General features: G+C 48.5%; 2 protein-coding genes across 3 annotated transcripts; both read right to left on the reverse strand.

The window, feature by feature from the left end:
• Positions 1 to 280: 280 nt before the first annotated feature.
• On the reverse strand, positions 281 to 1980 carry HES5 (hes family bHLH transcription factor 5). The gene is made up of 3 exons (XM_009952307.2): positions 1894 to 1980; positions 1602 to 1767; positions 281 to 1506 (listed from the first exon to the last, which is right to left on the reverse strand). Exons 1-3 carry the CDS (start codon positions 1945 to 1947, stop codon positions 1250 to 1252), a joined length of 477 nt encoding a protein of 158 aa, XP_009950609.1. The 5' UTR covers positions 1948 to 1980; the 3' UTR covers positions 281 to 1249.
• A 6859-nt stretch (positions 1981 to 8839) lies between these two features.
• LOC104347326 (transcription factor HES-5) lies at positions 8840 to 10873 on the reverse strand. Of its 2 annotated transcripts, none has more exons than XM_009952310.2 (3): positions 10652 to 10873; positions 10157 to 10337; positions 8840 to 9921 (listed from the first exon to the last, which is right to left on the reverse strand). In XM_009952310.2, exons 1-3 carry the CDS (start codon positions 10715 to 10717, stop codon positions 9656 to 9658), a joined length of 513 nt encoding a protein of 170 aa, XP_009950612.2. In that variant the 5' UTR covers positions 10718 to 10873; the 3' UTR covers positions 8840 to 9655. The 2 variants fall into 2 exon arrangements, with proteins under 2 accessions (XP_009950612.2, XP_086332238.1); XM_086476112.1 differs by having other exon boundaries at positions 10142 to 10337.
• Between the last annotated feature and the right edge of the window lie 1225 nt (positions 10874 to 12098).

Consider the following 12098-nt stretch of genomic DNA (forward strand, 5'->3'; position numbering starts at 1 on the left):
CAAGTCTCTTGGCTCTAAATTTCCAAAGAATTTGCGGGTTAGGCGTGCCTCTATTTTTGTCTGGCATTGAGAGAGCTCGGGTTTGGTATTTCGGAGCTATGTGTTCTCTGCTGTGGAAAGCAGCATTGCAGGCGCTCCCAATGGACGCAAAGCTGCACGAGGCAATTAAATACCAATTCTGAGTGTCTTTGCTTTTACTGAGATCTTTGTCTGTTGTCCTTTAACCCCAGGGACCACAGGGAAATCAGCTATGCAGACTACTCAAGAAAGAATGACTTGCTGGATTTATTAACTAGATTTTTATTTATTTTTGTACTGTTAAAAGTTTCTGCAGCTTCTGAAGTTCAAGACAGTTATACAACTGGCGCAGCTCACACATAACATGTCACAGCATCCTCCAAGGACAATAATGAATTCGCATTCTCCCCTGGTGGTAGGGTACCGACGAGTAAATACAATTTGTACACCTGCCTTTCATGAAAGACTTTGATAAATACTTCTTCTAAAATCGACAACACAGCCGTAACTTTCTTTCCTATAAGGATATAAAATCAGCTTTTGCCTTTATAAAAGGCATACACATCCTGCGCCTCACAAACAGAACTCTGATTTTGTGAGCAAGACATCCTGAGGAATTTCCTCTACGTAGTTTGAGGTATGGCTTAGCCATTTCCAGAGCATGCTCAGTACAGTCTACAAATATTATAGAACCCATTATGGCACCCATAGGAGAGCTGGGTGTTCAAATGTGCCCAGCTGGACTAGCTGCTCCGCTTGAGGCACCTTGGGCCCCCACGGCTACCGCCGCAGCCAGGCAGTAGAGGTGCAGGTAGCTTGGGACGCTCAGGAGCCTCAAGCGGGGCAGGTCAGAGGAGAGGGCTCCTCCCGAACGGCCAGTTTTGAAACCGCTCGCCTGAACATCTCAGAAGTTACCGCTTTCTCAACAGATGTACACGTACAACCTCACTAAGGTTAAGAACAGTCGGTGTTCCTCTCTGAACAACTCCTCTCAGTCATCCTAGCAGGAGGATTACATCTCACATTCTTTTAGAATAACTTTCTCTCCACGTGGTGGGATCGTTTCAGTCCTTCTGGAAGAAGGGAAGCAGGCATCCAAGCACAGTAGTGCTCTGCAAAAGGAAAACGTTCTTCCCTACGCATGAGAGGAGTCGGGGGACTTGTCTAGCAAGCCACGATCTCCTCTGGAATATGAGCAAATGTCCAGGAAACACATAAGCGTACTCTTGGCCTACCAAGGCCTCCAGAGGCTGCAGGAAGGTTTCAGCGCTGCCTGTTTTGCAGGGGGCTGGTGGGTGGAAGCGGGTGCAGAAGAAGAAGAACCAGAGTCCTTAGGCACGGCTTGTGACCTCTGGAAATGGCAGATCAGCTTCATCCGGGTTTCTGTGTTGGCTGAGTGGAGAGATAGGAATTGCAGAGCTTCCTTGAGGCACCAGGCGTACCCTTCACAATAGTCCTGCTGCAGGCTTTTGGCAGATGCTGCAAAAGCTGAAAGGGCAGGAGAGAAGTGTTACACAGGGAGACTCGGGCTGGAGTTTTGCCTAAAGGTAAGGGCAGCAAGCGCGACCGGGGCATGTACTCACCTCGGCTGTATTTCAGGTAGCTGACGGTCATCTCCAGGATGTCGGCTTTCTCCAGCTTGGAGTTGGGCTGGTGTCTCTGAAACTCCTTCTCCAGGAGCAGTTTCAGCTGCTCGATGCTGCTGTTAATCCGGTCGCGACGCAGTTTCTCTACGATGGGTTTCCTGAGCTGTAACAGAGAACGGGAAGAGGACAGTTAGCAGCGAAACCTTCCCCTTCCCATCGCCACGTCACGCTGCTAAAGGGGTTCGGCCCTTCTCCGCTCTGTGCCCTCGCGGTCGCAGCGGATACTTACTCTGTTCTTCTCTTTGGGTGTTAGGATTTCCAGGGAGAGAGCACTGGGTGCCATTATCCCAAGTGCTGGTTTCAGCTCGGAGCTTGCTGGTTAGCGGGTGGAGAAGGGAGCCGGGCGTTCCTCTATTTATACGCTGTGGCTGCATACAAATGTATGGGTCCTGAGCGACTTGGAGTTTCCCACAGTCGATAGCCAATCCCCGCGTGCCCTGGGACAATAGAGAAAGCATCTATTACAGCATGGCAAATTGACTGTGAATTGCCTGGGGATAATACCCTGCTCCCAAAGGAGCAGGTGGACTGGGGAGTGTGTGACACAATAGGGCTTGGCATTACGGCGCTGGGGTAGGAACGTGGGAAAGCGTTTGCCGTCATTATAATCAAACTTCTGCCTGATGTTGGGAACGTCAACATCTCTATGTGCGGCTTTTTCCCAGGCTGTGGTGAAATTAAGCACAGAAGACTGATCCCAGGAAGAGATAATGCTCTGTGCCCATGACCAGAAGCGAGGTTGAAAAGGAAAAGATGCAGAATTAGAGGGACTAAACCCTTTCATTGACATTAAACCATGCTTAGATGAATACAGTACCAGATAATTTTTGGGCAACTAGAGACTAAAATTGAGGGAAGAACCCTTAAAACAATTTGTGCTAAGCAGTTAGCTTGAAATATTTTCCTCTCTGTTGTTTAAATGCTTAAAGTCCCTCTGTAAGTTATATTCAGAGCTCTTCCTTGCTTTTGTTTGGGTAATCTGGGCTTTCCTACGGCAGCCCGTGACATGTAATGATTATGATGCCCTTCCCAAACATGTCGTATTTAATTTCATGCCACTTCGTGAATGCCTCACCGTTCCCTTGGCCCTGAGTCTCCACGTAAAGCACCTGAATGTATTTCCTTGATGCCTGTTCCATGGTCGGAGGCTAGAACAGGGAGTAAACCTCGATTGTCGCTAACAGGCTAGCAGGCTGGGGCTGGTAGGTTTTTATTACCTGTTTCTTACTACAACAACAGTCGTGAAAGCCCTACCCATTACCTGTGTCTGCCTTTCAAAACCAGAAGGGAGACCTTTCATTTCACTGTCGGCTGCCGCCAGCCCACGTCACCTGCCCTCGGCGTGCCTCTCGATAAGCCGGGGCCAAAACCTGTGCCTGCGGGTGCAGAGATAGCGACGTGTTCCAGCACACACGGGGCTGTTGCGTAAAGGGATGTGATCCTGCAAAGGACGGTCCTGTAACTTGCTGTTAACCCGAGGCTTGCAAAGCCCCTTTGAACCTCCTGGCTTCTCGTGGCAGTGATTTTCATAGGTGGGCCATTCTCCCCTCCTCCCTTCCCAGCCCAAAGACATTTTACGTTTAGATGGATCGCTTGGGGTGTAACAATTTTAATTGTTGATGGTTGTCAGAAACCTGTAATTGAACAGGGAGTGCGAGTCCTATTCAAAACCGGTTTCCTGAATTATTTTGTCAGCCTGTAATCAGCAGTGTTATTGCAGCCAGGGCAGTCCCTGGCTGCACGTACTTGTGCCGTTGTTGGAGCCTGAAGTCAAGCACGGGGCTTTGTGCCCCTCTCTCAGGGGTCACATGAGAGGGAACGGACAGCAGGTCCTGCCACGCACCGTATGGGAAGGAATATGTTTGCGGCAGCAGCAGCAGCGGGCACGGTGACATGGGAAGGAAGCTTTGACCCAGTTTTCAGTTCTGGAAATATGAAATGAGTGGTTTTAAATAATGCCATCCTCTCCCCAGCACAATGCCCCTGGACTCCAAAGGGCTAAACCAACTCCCACTGATTAAAGCATTATCCCTTCCTTTAAGTGCTGGGCAGATGGTGCAGCAGGCGTTAGCTTTCTTCTCAGGACCCGCAGAGGCACACTTCTTTTGTCGACAGTTTAACGCTGTGAATGGGGCGATGTGGGAAATCCTCGGAGCTGCGGACTCGCACCATCTGATGTGAATGGTGAACCAGGCACGCCGCCTTGCAGCGAGCGCACAAAACGGCCCTCTGGGCTCACAGGCTCCCGGCTTCTCTCCCCCTCTCCCTGCCGGTTGAAAAGATAGCAAATCTTCAGTTCCCCCCCTTGCCTGCTTCGCCTACCCTCTGTGTACTGTTGATGGATAAAAGAGAAAGATGTATTCCCTCCCACCACCCCCTTTGGTTTGATTATTAAGACCTGAAAACTCACTGGCGACGATATTTCCCAACTGATGCTTCAGAATAATAAATTGTCTAGACTAAGGCTGTTCCTAGAATGTATTTGTTATGGAACTGACGCAGGGTGCACTTTCTGCAAGGATTCCAGTAAGGAAAAAAAAAAAAAAAATCCTGTGCTGTTGCAGTCTAGTTGCTCGCTGTTAAGTCTGTAACTAGTTTGCTCAGTTTGGGCTTTTTTTTTAAAATTCAGCCGTTAGTGCAATAGTCTGTCCCACTGAAACACCTTTGTGATCCAAATCCTTGTCACTGTCCTTCATAGCCGTGGGAGGAGTTTGGGCCGTTCTGACTGTCACTGCAGAGCCAGAATGAGACATGGATTGTCTGAGGCTCAGAAGCAGGGGTTTCCCTGTATTTGGAATGAAGGATTAAATGAAACGAATCCCCAAAATTGCCAAACATGTGGCGTTGACTAAACAATGAGGCGCAATAATTCCCTCCTTCGGAGGGTGGTGTGAAATCTGGACCCGCTCGAGAGATGACAGCTATGCTGTGGACAAAGAGGCTTGCTTTCTTAGTGGCCTTGTTTCTCTGTAAATCACGCCGGTCGTCAGTTGCATCATGAAGATGCAGTCCTCAAAATCACATGTGGCAACAGGGAGGAGTCTCCACTCTCACTTGCTGTAGATACTGAAGAGCGTAAGGGGAAACAGAGATCTGCAAACAATTGTCAGGGGCTCTGCTTACAGCCTGTGCGCGCCAGGCAGCAGTCCCAGCTTTTCCTACGGCAAGAGCCACCACGGTAATTGTCTCCAACTGTAGAGGCTCACCATTTGACCCCGAGCTATGGTGTGCAGTCTGTGCACCGCAGGTTGCTTTGAGCTGAGGAACAACCCCAGAGGGTCCAGGAAAGGTAATGGGCCAACCCCAAGACTATCATCGCCGGGCTTGTGTTCATTGTAGTCCGTAAATCAAAGCAGCCGGAGGGCTGCTAGCCTGGGAAGTTGGGGCTGGGCCGTGGAGCTTTCTGCTTCTGGTTTGTAGGTGGCGATTTCAGCCCAGGTGCAGACTTGCTACACACACTGTTTTCACAAAAGCCGCTGCTGCTTGTAATACCAGTTGGCAGCTTTCTTAGCCCATCTGATACTTGGCTTTCCCTGGAGGGGAACCCAGTGTGTTGCAATGTAGGAACAGGTTTGGAGGAAGGAGGACTGTCAGAAAAAGAGTACAGAAAACCAGAATTTCACTGTGTTATGCAGATTTAAAAAGCAGCGCTCCTGTAGACCTGTGGCTGTGCTTGATGGCTTAAAGCTTTCCTTTCTGTATCGCTTTTGGAGCACTTTTTATTTTAGACCATTTCCTACATTCATGTCAGCCTGTCTCACAAATGCTATTGATGGTGTTTTTAAAGAAATAATTACGATTTTTATTTTTCTGTGCCTTCCCTAAATGGTTTAAAATCTTTCTGACAACCCCTCTCGAGACACCTATTTAGTGTCAAAGAGCATAACGTTCCCAAGTTTTAAAAGGGCTCTCGCATAATACTGATCGATCAATGTGCTCCTTGGGAAAATAGCTCTCCAGATGGTCTATCGGGACAGGAATTGCTGGTCATCACAATGCAGAGCCAAAAAGCATCACTAATGTGGGCTGTTGTGAGGCACGCTTCCTTTGTGGTCCCTTTGAATGTCATAAATAGGGAAGAAAGTGTGGGAAACTCTGAGAAACTCAGGCCCACACTCTGAGGTTAATAGGGGCTTTGTCAGAGAGTATTCCTGGGCTGTGGGATCAGCATAATAAACAACATCTTCCCTAAGGGTGGGAATGTGTTGGAGCAGGGGAGAGTCACCCCAGGGGAGAGAGGAGCGATAACAAGCTTTGCGTTCAATTATTATTATAAGTGATAATAATTAATAAATTGTAAACATAACCTTTGTGCTAAGGCTGGTGAAACCGGAGGTCTGGCTTTTAGGTCTCAGGTAATTGGCAAACTAAAGCCCAGAGGGGCAAATCTTTGGCTGGCAAAAACCAGAAGTGGTGCACTTGCACCCGCCGTGGATCTGACCCCTGGAGCAAATGGAGGCTTTCTGGCAGGGTTTGGTTTCTTGCCCCTGCCCAGAAAGGAGGTGCTCCCTGTTTCTCTCCCTTCCACCACCCTGCAAACAGTAGCTCTGAATCCCAGGTACACTAAGCGTGACCGACTGCCCCCCTGCAGCTTCTGGGCTTGGAAGCCTGACTGTGATCTCACACGGGTTTTGCACAGTCGCCATTTCTACGGCCTGCTCCTGTGTTAGCCTAGAACCAGAGGGCCTGGGTTCAAATCCAACAGTCTTCAGTTTGTGCCGCTCTTCTTTGGCTCCCTTTCCTCTTTGCTGTTTATGCTGTCAGTTTTAATCAAACTGCAGCGATGCTGCCAACTGTGACATCCGCAACGTGGTTTACTTGGCTGATAACGCGCTAGCTGCAGAAGGTAGCTGGCCACATCAGAGCAGCAGACTTCGCTGTGCCGTGTGTGACTCTGTTCCCCGTCCCCGTGGTGCGTAGTCAGGTTGCGGCGTGCTTTGGGGCACGCTGCATTTTGACGTGAGTCTGAACTCCCCCAAATTTCCTATCCGCAAACTGCCTTAATTAGGCTTGATTTAAAAAATGCGCAGGCATGGATGAACAGCTTGGATTTTGCTGGCATTCAGAAGCTTGCACTAATTGACAAAGACAAGTTGAGCACAGCAAGGTGAAGTGACTTTTTCAAGATTGCTAAGCAACCACAAAATCTAAAAATATCTCTTCTGAATTATTTCATAGTTCATTAGGAAGAACAAATCTATCTGCGGCGTTGGTATCAGTCCCTGACAAATTGCAGAACTGTACCAAAACCCCACCTTGTGTCGCATCGGCAGGCAGATGAAAAGCACTCGACCAGCTTGTGCATTCAGGGTAAAACAATAACCAGATGATCCCTGAAACCGTAATAAGGTAGAGCAATATGTTCTTGACCCGGCTGGCTGGCTGGCTTTTTGGTTCTTCCCGTATGTATAACAGGGTTTCATCCCAAACCGAACGAGGACTGGCCAGGTACAGCTAGCAGGGTTTGAATGCAGTTTGGTCTTGTCAGCTTAGCAGATCTGAGTTTGCTTAGTGCTTAACTAAGCAGCCATTTGACAAGAGCAGATATTCTAGGTTGCCTTTTGTTTAAAGACAAAAAGCATGTGCTAGAAATGAAGCTTTTCAAGGCCATCTCTCGCAGGGAATTTGAGGAGAATTGAAATTGTTGACCAGTGCTCTTTCATGCTGTTATTATATCTCTGGAAGAATGAGAGGGTTCCTTCTCATATATCCACATCAATGTGTTACTGTGGTTAAATAATAGTTTTGTGAACTGATTATTTGTGCAGATTTATTTTACTTTGAAGAGAAGGGAAAATAAAAAGTGAATAGTCCCTGGTGAGCAATGAATGGGAACTCTTCCAAGGAAAAGTGAGTGAATGTTCTTGGGGAAAGTGCTGTGTTTTGGAGAGACTTGGTATTTAAGGTGCTCGAGGGTGGCGTCAGGATTCCCTTCTCGTGCTTTTCTCCCTGCTTCCCCAAGTATCTTCCGAATCCCACTTTACTTGTTCACCCCATCCATTCCCTCTGTGTAGCTGTGCGGGAGAAGGACAAGCCCGTGCCTTACAACAGGAGCTAATCTTCCTCACATCACCAGAGTGCAGCTGACTTAATCCTCAGGAATCATGTGGCCAGTACGTAGGGAACTGCAGAAGAGTCTGGCAGGGCTCGAGCTGAGGCTGCGCACAGATGCTGCAGTGCCTCGCTCTGCAGCGCACGGGAAGCCCGGCTGCGTGGGTTGGGTCACTCAGCTGGTGCAGGCCAGGTAGGCAGGCTGTGGTAAATGTCCGTGTGAGAGGATACGCTAGATTTGTTTTCTGAATTGAGGTGGGCCGAAAAAAATCAAGGGAGGATCATTTAAAAGATACTTGGCAGGGACACCGTCCCTGCAACAGGCTGGAGAGGGAAAAAAAACCTTGAAAGCCTGGTGGAGTGTGGCAGTTTCTCAGCTCGGAGGCACAAGCCCTGTTCGTGTCACGTTTTGGACCCTTAGGTGGGTGTTGGAGAAAGAGAGAATAAAATATTTGAAGAAGAGCATGGGGAAATAATTTAGGAGGGGAAATGCTTTTTCAGTCTCTGTTTGCTCTCAGATTATGTATACTTTTAGCCATACAGGGGCATATTTCACTTCAGTAAAGAAAGCGATTCTGTTATTGTCTAACAGAATTCGTGTTGAGGCAACAGAAGGTGCTAAAATTAAAAGACAACAAAAGCTAGTACACCTGAGTGTGGGTTCAAAAGGGGAGGGTAAGATCCCCAAGGAGAGTCAGGGGCCAAACTTTTTGGAAGGTGTTAGGAGCTTTGCACGTTGCAGCCTCCTAAACTGACAGCAAGCATCCGCCTGAACTCGGGTTGGTGGGCAAACGAACGGGGAATGGGGGGAAATGAACTGGCTGTGAAATTAGTGATTTGTTGACGTCTGAATGCATTGCTGTTAAGTACCTGGGTGTACACCTCTCAGAATCTCACTTCGTTTTCACCTCCATTTTGATTTTTGATAACTTTTCCAGAGGTGGCTTTTTTGCAGGGTCTGAAATCCTGCTATGCCAAGTGAATTACACAGACAAACTGTGTATTGCAATGAAGGGCTCAGCAAAATGACATCTCCTGATAGCTCCCCTGCTGCAGGAGTCTCTGTGCAACACTTAGTCCAGGAGTATTAGCCATTTTAATCATTTCAGACCAGAGGATTAATGACTAAAACCGTTTTTATTGTATTGTACAGTGAAGACACCAAAGTTGAACATCACACAGGATGAATACATCACCTCTTCATAAAAGCTTTTTAAGCTCTTTAGCATGTTCAGTGCATGATTATGAAGTACTTACTGCCTCCCTTCCTCCCTCTTTTCCTTAAGATATATCACAGGTATTTCCTTTACAAAAGGCATCAATTATCCCTCAACTGAGAGTAGCACATACTGACATGAAGAGAATTTTCCCCAGAGCTACCTGTTATCATCGTAACTTTCTGTAAGAAGGTACACTAAAAATAGCATAGGAACTTCAGAAGAATCGGCATTTCTTAATAACATCTTTCACTCAAAAGGTAAAGGCTCAATACTCTCTTTATGATACAAAATACATTCTTCAAAGTGCTCCTTCTTTAGGAAGGTCAGTACATTATCTGGAGACAATGGAGCACTTGAACCAGTGACCCAGGGAGTTAGAAAGATTTCCACTGACAGCCACAGACTCAACAGCCTTGCCAAGCAAAAGTGTGATGGAAACGGAAGGGCATTTGGCGCTCTCAGTCACTGCAGAACTTGGCCCTCTCTTTGGCTAGGAGCCACCAATAAAAGCAGCAAATTTGCTGCAAGATACACACACAGTCCTTCACTATGAAGGGAAACTACTCAGCGACCCTCATTTCTTGTGACAGAAAAATAATAACCGCCCCCCCCCTCCCACCTTTGGAAAGCAATGTTTCCTACTTTAAAGAGGAACTATTAGATCACAGGTCCCTCTAGTTTTTGTAGCAGAACATAGGAATAAAGCAAAGTTCAGCAGGTCTACCAGGGTCTCCAGATGGTAGGAGCAGCAGCCACCGTCTTCTGGGCAGGTTGCTTTCTGGCAAACAGGCAGGGTGACAGAGGTGAGCTTCGCAGAGCAGGAGAGTACACGACATCTGCACCCATCTGAGCTTTGCAGAAGTGCTTGATCAGCTGCACCTGAGTCTCCTTCTTGGGTTCATAGTAGGACAGAAAATGCATAGCTTCCTTGAGGCACCGCAGGTACCCGCTGTTAAAGTCCTGCTCTAGAGTCTTGTGAATGAAGGCTGGAAGAGAAAGAAAGAAGGAAATGCAGTGGGTTAAGATCGTGACCGAAACGTGGGAGGGTGGTGATTCATGCGTTAAGTTTCTTTCAAGAGCCTGAGCCCAGGAGCCTTGCTCGGGTGACTAGAGCTGGCGTGTTATAGCCCCTGCGCGCTGCAGGGGCCAGGGCTACGCGGGAAGGCAGAGGCCTGTGGGAGCAGGCTTTTACGTGGTGGGCGGTACGGGCTCTGCACTCACTTGGGTCCTGCAGCTGGCTCTGCTGCTTCAGGTAGCTGACAGCCACTTCCAGGATGTCGGCTTTCTCCAGCTTGGAGTTGGGCTGGTGTCTCTGAAACTCCTTCTCCAGGAGCAGTTTCAGCTGCTCGATGCTGCTGTTGATCCGGTCGCGGCGCATTTTCTCCACCACCGGCTTCCTCAGCTGTAAGAGAGACGGAGCAGATCGTTAAGGATTTTTGGAGACCTGACCTGATTTCCCCTTCTGATGCCCTGATATACACATATTCAAAGATGCTTTCTTTTGGTAGGAGAGCTTTGCGATGCTGCCTACCTGTTCCCCGCTCAATTTCATTTTTAAAAATCCTTATAGTCTCCTTTATCTCTCTTTAACCTATTTGCCTCTCCCCAGACGACTTCCTCCATCCTCATCTCACCCTTTACCATATGTTGGATAGAGGCAGCCCATTGCATAGAGCACAGGCCAGCCTTTCCAATCCTCTCAAGGGCTCTACTTACTTTATTCTTTTCCTTCGGCAGCAGTTTCTCCTCCATGTGGATCATGAGAGTGTTGCTGGGAGCCATTCTTAGTGCTGTCAGTCCTGGGCACAGACCCCCACGTCGGGCTGTGTGCTGAGCGTGAGGCTGCGCTTTGGCACTCACCGACCGCCTCTATTTATACACCAGGGAGCTTCGGCAGAGATGTGAGTCTCGGGATTGCTGGTGTTTCCCACAGCCACTCAGCCAATCCAGGCACCAGGCTGAACAATAGAGGAAGCATCTATTAGTGCATGGTACATTGATTGCAAATGCCCTGGAGAGAATAACCTTCTGCCCACGCTGACTGGTGGAGTGTGCAGCGTGGCTCTTCAGGGCTGCCCGGGGATCTGGGAAAACACTGACCCTCCAGCTGGTTGTCTGGGATCAATCGCGTTCCTGAGTCCCTGCATGTGCCAGGCACATTGGTGGCGTGGAGGAGGCACGCTTTTGGGGGAAGGCGGGAAAAGGAGAAGGAGGGGAGCACTGTTAGGGTCAAAACCAGCAGCACCAAGGACATCTCTCTGCTCTTTCTAGAGAGGGCACTTTACAGCCTCCCTGGGGCCGTTTGCCAGAGTGTGGGTGTAGTTGCTCTTGTCCGTACAGTCATTGCACTTGTGATGGGTGAGCCAAAGCGCTACCAGTGTGAAACAACAGGTTTGTTTGCGTGACATTTCTGAATGCGGCGGAGAATCTGCAGTCAGGCTGCTGGGATGTTGGATGGACGGGGTGAATAAACAGGGAATGGGAAGCAAATGGAAATGGTAACCTCTGTTTCTCTCTTCACGCGCTGAGATCTGTGAGCCCCTTGCACCGGTGTCCCTGTTGCCTTCATTAAGGACAGCCACACACCTCCTAGCAGAACTGGGCCCATGGCTAGTCGCCCCTGTAGCTCTTCCTTTTCCCTTTTCTACTCTCTCTTTCATACAGATATCTACAAGAATGATGGTGAAGATGGGCTAAAGAGTAGCATCAGGTTCATCCCAGAAGCCCTAGGCCTTGGGAAGTCAGAGGCAGGTTGTGACCTGTCTTCGGACCTCAGCAAGGAGGTTGGTTCTGCTCCTTGCCTGAGATTTCTGTCGCACTCTGTTCTCATCTGAGCAAGGAGCATCACACTGTCCCACTGCAGACTGGAACTGCCACAGTTTGCCAAACATGAGATCTCAGAGTCCATGTAATTGCCTCCCTGTGTAACCTGTAGCGTGTCATTCCCACTCCATTTTCTTATCCAGAAAATGGGGATAGCGCTGCTTGCTTGTATTTGTGTGAAAATTGCAACAGAAATTAAGCAAACATTATTTCTTTTGTGGTAAAGGCAAGAAAAAGAATGAAGTTGTGTGGATGCTTTAGGTCAGTTCGGATTTTATCTTATGAGAGTAATCTCTGCCTTGATACAGTCCTTGAGGCAGCACTGAAAATAACCCAGACC

Source organism: Leptosomus discolor, chromosome 20 (genome assembly GCF_034619465.1).
Source record: "Leptosomus discolor isolate bLepDis1 chromosome 20, bLepDis1.hap2, whole genome shotgun sequence".
In the NCBI taxonomy this organism is placed as follows: domain Eukaryota; kingdom Metazoa; phylum Chordata; class Aves; order Leptosomiformes; family Leptosomidae; genus Leptosomus; species Leptosomus discolor.

Excerpts from the sequence above, each read along its gene's own strand:
- LOC104347326 (XM_086476112.1), bottom strand. The coding sequence starts at position 10,717 with ATGGCTCCCAGCAACACTCTCATGATCCACATGGAGGAGAAACTGCTG. Across the intron at positions 10,338-10,651 it reads TGCCGAAGGAAAAGAATAAA|CTGAGGAAGCCGGTGGTGGA; the intron begins GTAAGTAGAGCC and ends TCTCTCTTACAG. Across the intron at positions 9,922-10,141 it reads CCCAAGTGAGTGCAGAGCCC|CCTTCATTCACAAGACTCTA; the intron begins GTACCGCCCACC and ends TTTCTCTTCCAG.
- HES5 (XM_009952307.2), bottom strand. The coding sequence starts at position 1,947 with ATGGCACCCAGTGCTCTCTCCCTGGAAATCCTAACACCCAAAGAGAAG. Across the intron at positions 1,768-1,893 it reads CACCCAAAGAGAAGAACAGA|CTCAGGAAACCCATCGTAGA; the intron begins GTAAGTATCCGC and ends TCTCTGTTACAG. Across the intron at positions 1,507-1,601 it reads CTACCTGAAATACAGCCGAG|CTTTTGCAGCATCTGCCAAA; the intron begins GTGAGTACATGC and ends CTGCCCTTTCAG.